Below are 10,000 nucleotides of genomic sequence, written 5' to 3'. Positions count from 1 at the left end.
TTCACATTTTCTCCTTGTAAACGTTCTGCCATACATCAGCACTAGGCACTTCCTTTGTCGTCTCTGAATGAACCACCCAACTGCCCCCATTAAGCTCCGGAAGAGTTTGTGTGTGTCTTTGCTTCTGCAAGGGTAAGTACATGTAAACTGTGTGAAACTGAGTGTATGCATGTGTTTTGATTTTCTCACAAGGGCTTTCAGAAGTGAGATTACCTGGAGGGACAAACCTGACTCTGGCTCCCCTCTTCTCGAAGACTTCTCATAGGTGTGGGAGCCAAAATAAGATCCTTGGGTAACACTTTAAACAGTGTAATGTAATATACACTCCATCATTTTTCATCTCAAACAATGACCACCAAAAAAAATGAATATAAAAAATACTTACTCAACAATGATCATACAAATGATACAGCTTTAACAATGAACAGAAATAACTCACACAAAAGAAAAAGAAAAAGAAAAAATCTAAATACAACACTTGCACAGTGGAAATCTCTAACAGTTAAAAAAATAAGGACTCTCCACAATTCCTAAAAGACAAATACACACACACGTACGCGTTTCCCAGTCATTTTTCCCACTTAGAAATGTGCTTCTTGGTGCCTTCCTCTTGTCCTCAAATGTAATATTTCCCCAATGGTAAAGGCCACTGAGGAAACACATTTTCAGGATGGGCGAGTCTTCTTCTTTAGCCCCCAGATGCTTAATGAGATGCTGTCACTGCTTTCACCCCTCTTTCTTCCAAAGAAAGGAACAGACACTGGAGTGTATAGAGGTTGTACCGGTGTGAAAGTTTGTTGTTGATTGTGTTTTTTTTTTTTTTTTTTTTTTTTTCTCCTTTTATCATTATTCTTATATTCACCTGTCAGAGAACCAGAGTCCAGCTCCTGCACAAGGGTGACACTAGAGAAATCCAAAAATGGAGTAGGATACATTCCATCAAGTGTAAAATATGGAATTCTTTTTACGAACAAGAAGAAAAAAAAAAAAAAAAAAGAAAAAAGAAAATAAACACTATCAATAATAATAGTAATGATACATAAAAATCACCCAGTTGATACACTGAGCACTGTGAAGAATGGCGCAGGTAATGAATGAATGGCTGGTTGGGCAGCAGGCGGGCAACTACCCTTGCATGGAGTTCATTTGCATATACAGCTCTCGGCGCATCAAGAAGGAACGGCTCGAGAAATGCAACGGCAGCACATCTGTTCTTGCAACTCAATCAAATATCAAATATCAAGTCATAGACTCTTGGCACTTTTATAATTTTTTTGTTTCATTAAAAAAAGTTAAATTGTACTTTACATTATATTAAAAGAAAGAAAAATGAAGGGAAAATGAATATGAAGGGAAAAAAAAAAAAGAAAAAAAAAAGAAGAGAATTAGGATAAATGACATTAATCCCTACTGAAATGTTACTGACCTCAATGTAAGATAATGCCCAGAACGTTTCTAACAGTGAGCATTCGCACTGCATAGGTGTTCATATGGCGGCTTCACCTCACACTCACATCACCTTCAGAGATGGCACCTGAGTTATGCTTTTTCTTTTTTTTCTTTTTTCTTAGCTTTAGTCTCAACCAGACCGTCAGCACAAGAACCAAATTTCACATCACCACAAAGCACTGAATGGAGGTCTATTTTCTGTAATTTTTCTTTTCTCTTTTCTGTAACAGCAGTAAGGAGTGAATGAAGAGAAGGGGTGGAGGGGGATTGAGGTGGCAGGGGTTAAAGGGGGTATTACTGCTGGGGCTGACCTTTGACCTTGATTAGGTTCATGATCTGGTTCACATTCTCCATGTCTACAGTTGCAGGAACAAGGTCATACTTAATCTCCTGCCGACCACCACCCATCGAGGTGGGCACCTGTGTCACATGGATCACCTGCTCAATGATAGCTGGGTGCTGTATGTGCTGAACTTGTTGCACTTGCTGCTGTGGCTGCACAGCCCTCATATCTATAACAGCTGGCTGGTGCTGGAAGATGGGGCCTGCCAGTTGCACTGAGGATACAGATGAGGGCACTGTGCCCACAGTTCGTCCGCCCTGGATCTGAATGTGTTGCTGTGACTGGTGCAGATGCTGCTGCGATTGCTGCTGCTGTTGCTGCTGCTCCTGAACCTGCTGGGGTTGCGTAACTGTTGCAACAGTGGCCACAGCTAGCTGGGGCTCCTTGCGCTTCTTTTCACAGCGTCTTCGATGGGCCTCATAAAGTTTGCGGTAAAGGAACACAAAGCGGCACTCCTCGCACTTGAAGGGGCCTTCACCTGTGTGCTTTGCCTTGTGTGACTGCAGGTCCTGCAGTGTTTGGAAGGATGCATCACACTCATGGCACTCAAAGGGGCGGTCCTGCCGCTGCTCCTTCTTCTGCCGCTTGAAGGTCGGGTTGCTTGGGTTGAATGGAACAGTGTTGTTGGCATTCTGCTGCCGGTTATTGTGGCTATTGTTCTTGGTATTGCTTCTGTTATTGGCCTGTGGTTGCTGCTGCTGCTGGTGCTGCTGCTGTTGGTGCTGTTGCTGTGGCTGCTGCTGCTGCTGATGCGTGGGGAACTGGCGCTTGATGGGGCCAGGGTTCACAATGGGCTTAGGCGGGTGTGGCATCATGGCACGCTTCTTCTGGCAGCGTGTTTTGTGGCTCCGGAAGTGGCTCTTGTACATAAAGGTAAAGTGGCAGTCTTCGCAAGTGAAGGGCCCATCACCACTGTGTTTCTTCTTATGCTCACTCAGCTCTCCTGGGTCAATGAAGGACGCCGTGCATTGGTCACACTTATAGGGTCGGTCCTTGGGGTCCGCAGACACCAACACCCGCTGCTGCTGCACCTGTTGCTGTTGCTGCTGCACCTGTTGCTGTGTCTGTTGTTGATGGTGCTGCTGGTGATGCTGCTGCTGTTGGTGTTGATGTTGATGATGGTGTTGATGATGCTGCTGCTGCTGCTGTTGATGGTGGTGTTGTTGCTGCTGCTGCTGTTGTTGCTGCTGCTGCTGTTGCTGCTGCTGCTGTTGATGCTGCTGTTGCTGTGGCTGATGCTGGACAGTGGCCACTGTTCGTTGTGGCTGTTCTGCTGTCCCCGTTATGACATAGGTGGGGGCAGTATAAGTTGGAACATTGACCTGAGTTTGATTTGCTGCAAGAGTGCCTGCATTTATGGTGTGTGGCGTCGTTGTTACAATTTGGTAGCGCGTTGATGGTGCCACCTCATATATCTGATGCACCTCCCCCCCATACGCTCTTTTGTACGCTGTCAACTGGGGGTCCTGTTGGTGTATAACCTGCTGCTGCTGCTGTTGTGGTTGCTGTTGTTGCTGTGCCTGAGTTTGTTGCTGTTGCTGTTGTTGTTGTTGCTGTTGTTGTTGTTGTTGTTGCTGCTGTTGTTGTTGTTGTTGTTGTTGTTGTTGTTGCTGCTGCTGCTGCTGCTGCTGTTGTTGTTGTTGTTGTTGTTGCTGTTGGTGTGCCGGTGCAGGCTGCGGGGTCCCCGCCTGCGGAGGGGCAGCCATGACTATCTGCACAGTAGTCATCCCACCGTCCTTTTGGTGCGTCTGTTTGTGCAACTCAAAGTACGCCTTGTCGGAGTACGAAGCATTGCACTGGTCGCACTTATAAACTTTTGTGCCCGTGTTATTCATGAAGAGCTTAAGATCAAGTGGGATATCCATCATGGAGCATGACCCCAGCGCCTGCTCATCAATGGCCAAGATATCCAGTCCTGAGCCTTCAAATGCCGCCTCTCACAAATTGTCTTCGCGCTTCTGCTTGCTGGGCAGACAAACCTGAAAGACCAGAAAGTGGATTTAGCATACATATTTGTTTGTGTTTAGCAGAACACACAAGTCTGGCAAAGATTAAAATATCACACAGAAGTCACCCATCATGAGTGTGTGTCTGTGTGATTAACCCACTGATACCAGGTATATGCACTGGTAATGTGGTTTTGCTTTGTAAAATTTGTTTACACAAAGATTACTTCACAAGCTCTTAGGAGATTTTATTTTCTACTAATGTTACTGATATTATATCAATCATAATGATATGATTACACCCCTATGCCAACGGGCATTGGGTGTATGTACATACATTACTTCATTAATTGTTTTTAGACATATTAGGCTACACTTGTACTAAGTCACCAATGAGCCAATTAAGAGTACTTTGTGGCTAAGCACTAGCAGAGCCATCTATGTGTATAGATATTTCACAGCTAAGATCAGGTAGGCCTCGTTATTGACTCCTAGGTGACTAAACACTTCAGGAGCCATCTACACGTAAACAAAATTAATAAACTAAAATTGCAGTGGACTTGGTATATGTATGTACCATGTCAATAGGAAAAAAGAAAAAGAAAAAGAAACATCTTAAAGAGCTCTTACATTTTTTTTCATAGTGTGTTTTATTTGGGGTTTACCTTAAAAAGGAAATATATATTCTCTATGTGTGTTACGTACCGACTCAATTTCCATCATGTGTGAGTAGCTGGGAGGGGGGCATTAAACATCAATGTTCCCCTTAAAATAAGGCAGATTATAAATCTTATGACCTAGATAACATGACCATCATGTCATGAAAAAATCTGACTTGAGAGACGGATGACATGAACATGCCTTCATGGAAAAAACTGGCAGAATTATGGGGTGCCCCGAACATGCTGTCATAAGTATTTTGGCTGAAGGTGATTAGACTCTGTAGGCATTCAGGAAAGGCTCTTACATTATTTCTATCTAGTGTGTTGGCTCCTGGGAGGTCAGTGCTTAGGATCCTATTCCTGCTTGCTGTGACTGGTGGCACAAGCTGTATTACAGAAAACTGAATACTAAGCAAAAATTATATAATGGCACAAATAACAAAATGTTATTTATCATTACACTAGGTTCTGGATCACTTAGAGAGATGACATGTGCAATGAAGTCTACTACCATCTGGACACAGCTTATCATCAAATGACAAATACAGATATTGAAAAATGGTAAAACAACTAAAAATGCTTAAGCAGAAAAAGAGAAAATAATATTGCAAAGGAGAGGCAAGGAGTGCTGACACCTCTTATGCGTGTTTGTGTGTGCCAGGCCTACAAGAGGCACATCTATCCTTGTGGTAAGTAAGCCTAATACCTTGGTGGAGACTGAGAACAACCCAGGTCTAAGGAGTTGACCCTTCTGAGACAGGCTAGATATGACCACAACACCCCAACAGACTGGCATATTTTGAGCAAGACCTGCAATGGATGGTGTGCATGAACACCGTATGGAATATCTACATTGGTTTGGTTTGATCATTTACTTTACAAAGCATCAACATCAATCATCATTAGCAGTTTATGTCTTGTAAATATGTTTCAATAAAATTTTCAATAAGTTTTTGTTACTGTCTTGTACATAAAACTTGCTGTATAAAACACTGAGCCATCCATAAGGTTAGTTTCATTAACAACACTGTTATGGTCAACCTTGAGATGCCAAATCAGTGCAGAATTCAGTATCAATTGCACTGATTTCTCTTACTGCAATTTTCCTAACAAAATTTTCAAATATACAAGTGGTACACTTTCCAGATATGTAATTTGTCTTTACAAGGGCTTTAGCAAAACACAACAATGTCACAATTTGATAATTATTCAAGGTTATATAGAGAAATAAACTTGTGGTAGTCAAATAACATCTGTGATAAGGAAATGGTTTAAATGCACCTTAAAAAATACTTCCTGATGGGATGTGCTGTCTCAAATGCTCAAACATTTTATAACACTCCTGTGGTTAATGAGTACTTCGAAATGTTACAGAATAAGAAGACAAGTAGATGGAATGCCTACTAGTCATAGCAAACAAAGGTGAAAACATGTTGCAACACCAAGCTTTATGACTTCTTTCAACTGACAGTACTAAAGGAGAAATGAAACATAAAACAATGGGTTATATCTGTTAATAACTAAATTCCTGATCATAACAAAAACCTGGGCTATCTTCTCTCAACATAACATCTCTCAGCATCAATTTATGTAAGTGTGATTGCGAATACAGATTTAACTTAAAACCGAAGGGCATGGCAAGTGCATACATGCCATGACCACTGTGTATTCACTTTATTAATTGTTTTTACACATAGATGGCTCCACTTGTAATAAGTCACCAATGAGCCAATTATGAGTACTACTTGTCTCACCTGTTTACCCTTTTCCTTGATTTTTTAAATGATTTTATGTTATTTTATAATCCTGTTACTAATGTCAATGACAGTATAGTAATTATAATGTCTAAAATAAAAATAACACCATTGATGTTGATAGCATTAGTAAAAAAAAATATTTAAATGCCAATTCAAGGAAAGATGAAATCAGGAAAGGTCACAAGGTCTACTAGTTGACTCCTTTGTGGCTCAGCACTTGCAGAGACTGAGACATTTCACAAAAAAAATCTAAAATGAGCACAACATTTTCCTGGTGACATTGGTTTAAGCAAGAGGAGAAAAACATTCATCAGGCAGATTGCATAATTTCCAATCTGCATAGAGTGCAACATTCTCCTAAAATACATTTCAATGCATGATATGCCCATGGATTTCATAGTAAAAAAAAAAGTCTTACCCAAAGTGATGCATTTCATTTTCCATATTCAGTGAATGCCAACATCAAAACTTTTTCATGCAAATGTAAGTATTTATTCTGTTAAATACCCAGAAGAATGGACCATATTTGCAACCAAGTGCCTGTGTTCATACTTTTGGATTACTTTTATCATAAGTTTCCAGAGTCTTTGCTCTTATGATAGTTGCTATTTCTTGAAAAGCAAACATTTAGTTAACTATTAAGTTACACTTATTCACACTTACAAAACCTTTAAAAACTCTTTTCAATACCTTTAAAATGGGGATTTCATCCAATGAACATGCCTGTGGATTTCCCCAAAGGGGTTTAAAGGCACATAGTACAAATAAATATTCACTCTCCATAGGGTTTTATATAAAAAAAAGGCCAGCTAATTGCCTTCTTTTGCTACTTAGCTCAACTGTTTTGCTTTGTACCGAAAGTTATAAATTCATTTAGAAAATCTGAATCATTAAAAATGAAGGGCCTCGTATCCCTTTATGACACGTGGTCAAATTCCTCTATTTTTGCATGCACAGTTGTTACTTTCTAAGAACGAGCTGACCATATAGCATTCACTCTAAGCAAGAGAGATGCATGAAGACCACCCCCCTCAGATTACCAAAATGACGTACACTATCAATGCTAAAACCCTACAAAAAACATCTAATGGCTTTCTGGCCACAACAGCAACTTTCTACCCTTACTGTTAATGCATATCATTGTTCATCGCATACTTACACTGCTTGCGGCTATGACCCGTGAAACTTGCGTGGCTTCTTGGAAGTGCAAAGCAAGTCCTAGGGTCGCAGTTGGGGCCAAGCTAGGGGGTCTGGGTCACGAATTCAGGGAGACACTTGCGGCAGTACCACTCCAGAGACTTGATTCCCACTACAGAGCAAAAAAGAGTAAAGGACATAAATAAACAAAACATCAGTAAAGGTTCTGACAAGCTTTCAGCAGAGATATCAAGTGAGTAGATTAGATTTTCTAGCACACAAATTAAGGAGGAAAACATTTAAAATTGTATTTCTTAGTAACTTTGTGGAATAATAGCAACTATTTCCTTGTATATACCTGTAAAAAAGATGAGGGAGGAAAGAAAAAAAATTACAAGTAGTATAAAATCTAACATTTGAAGTGCATAAACTGAAGCTATTGAAAACGTCTCTCTACCAAAACATAGCCAATGTAATAACCTTTTATTAACCATTGCTGCCCAGAACATGTAATGTCTGTAGCTTGTCTTGTAAACTCTTTACACATAGATGGCTCCACAAGTGGCCAACTACCAAGGAGTCAATCAAGTGGGCTACAAGACCTCACCTGATCTTTCTGATTCCTTGAGGAAGATCTTTCTGATTCCTTGAGGAGAGAAAGAAATTTCCTATTCCTATTATTATCAATACTGTTATCATAATTATAGACATTACGATTTTAATTGATTCCATGGTGACAAAGCACTTGTGGAGCCATTTGTGTGCATAAACAATTAATAAACTAAAATCACAATGGACATCATATGATATATTCTAAATGAATCATCGAAATACCAACACCTTTCCATTATAAACAAACTATGAAATTTTATATGTAAAATAAAAAGATAAACAAGTAAATAACTAAAAGTATTAAACCTAAAAGAAAAATCATATCAATCCGACAACAAGAAACACGCAAACACAACTATGCGGCAGTAGCAAAGCATGGGGTGAAATGAGATGAGGAATGACTTGTTTGCTCCCCCACAAAAGTACAAAAAGAAAAAAGTCTAGAGTCAAGATGAGTATGAAATCCCAATTGATGTGGAAATCTACATGGATTTAAATAACTTAGTTTCTGTACAAAAAACACACACACACACACACACACACACAAAAAGAAAACTGAGGTGAACTGCAAAACATCTGAGGTGAATTAAGGTGCCTCTCAATTCATACATGGGTACTGGGCTTCCTTGAGTGGTGCGTATCCTGAGTGTGTGGCTCACACATGGTTCCAAGCCTCCTTGCCTCCTCTTTGCAATGCTAATAGTCCTTTTTTCTGTAGGAGTATTTTTGTATATATATTTTTGATTTATTAACCTCTTGGATCCAGGTAATGTGACCATCACCTGATGAAATAATCGGGCTGAGAAATTGGTGAGTAAGTTGTCATGAAAAAATTTGGCTGTGGGTCGGGTGTTGGGAACATGTTATTATGAGAATTTCGGCTGAAAGTCAGTGTGACAGGAATGACTTGCCATGAGTGCACAATTAGATTAGACATTTAGGAAGAGGCTCTTCCATTATTTCAGTAAATGAGTGTTGCATGTACTGTCTGTGAGCCATGACTAGTAAAGCATTCCTATGCTTAGGATCCTATTACTGCCTGCCACAATTGGCAGCACAGAGTGTATTATGGAAAATATTCAATTACCATATTGGTACAGTATATCGCAATAAATACAAACCTTGGAAGATGACAAAAACACACACACACAAACACTCACACTCACACACACACACACACACATACACATACACACACACACACACATATGCAGAAAGAGATAATAACATTACAGAGGAGAGGCAATGGGTGTTTATGTGGCCTTAGCTCCAGGGAGGATGCAATTTCCATAATCAGGATCCTATTCCTGGCCACCATGACTGATGCTGCAGGTTGTATTACAGAAAAGGAATGTTGTGAAAAAAGAAGAGACTCAAATAACAGTGTCATTTATTGTTATTATTCTTGCAATGAGTTATGGACTACCTGGAGAGATATGGAGTCCTTGCAAGGAAAACAATCTATTCCCATCTGGAAAAAGTGAAGTAAATGACAAATATAGACATTGAAAAATGTCAAAAAAGCTAAAAATGCGGAAAAAGAGAAAATAACAATGCAATGAGGATATGTGCATTCCTGTCACTGCACACAAGTGTTCATGTGTGCTCAGCCAACAAGCTGCACACCTGTCCGAGTGGCCACTCAAGTAAGCCTAATGCCTGTATTTTAGGCCATGTGATGGTAGTAAAGCATCAGCAGGCAGGAGTAGGTTCTTGCATGTGGATATGGTGTCCAGCCTGGAGACAGCCATTCGCTAGGCATGGTTGACGCATGGTAAACTTGACCCTTTTAGAGCGGTGGAAATCCTGCAGGTGCTTTGTGTACTCATGATGAGACATCCCCATCACCTGGCAACAACTTCCGTTGATGAGCCTTTCCCTTCACACGCCCCTCCCTGAGGCATCCTCCTCCACCTTTTCCTCAACACTCACTCTGCCTTCACTATCACTCACAACTTCTTCAGGATTAAAGTCACTGTCAAAATTATCTAAAGCCCCATCTGAAACTTCCCTATCACTTCAAAGCTCCTCGTTACTCCCAGAAGGCATAAATGACGCCATCAAGTAATAAACATCTGCGTGCAATTATCCACA

The 10,000-nt window shown here is 40.4% G+C and overlaps 1 protein-coding gene across 2 annotated transcripts in view; it reads right to left on the bottom strand.

Annotated features, from left to right (window-relative positions):
• Positions 1-804: 804 nt before the first annotated feature.
• LOC119583792 (alpha-protein kinase 1-like) overlaps positions 805-10,000 on the bottom strand; it is a 15,445-nt gene continuing 6,249 nt past the window's right edge. For both annotated transcript variants that reach the window (XM_037932489.1, XM_037932490.1), the window contains 2 exons: positions 7,317-7,466; positions 805-3,771 (listed from right to left, as the gene is read on the bottom strand). In XM_037932489.1, the coding sequence (XP_037788417.1) occupies positions 1,744-3,660 (1,917 nt within the window). In that variant the 5' untranslated portion in view covers positions 3,661-3,771; positions 7,317-7,466 and the 3' untranslated portion in view covers positions 805-1,743. The remainder of the gene's footprint in view (positions 3,772-7,316; positions 7,467-10,000) is intronic.

The sequence above is a fragment of the Penaeus monodon genome, chromosome 17, assembly GCF_015228065.2.
Source record: "Penaeus monodon isolate SGIC_2016 chromosome 17, NSTDA_Pmon_1, whole genome shotgun sequence".
NCBI lineage: Eukaryota > Metazoa > Arthropoda > Malacostraca > Decapoda > Penaeidae > Penaeus > Penaeus monodon.
This window is presented reverse-complemented; position numbering and strand designations above follow the sequence as displayed.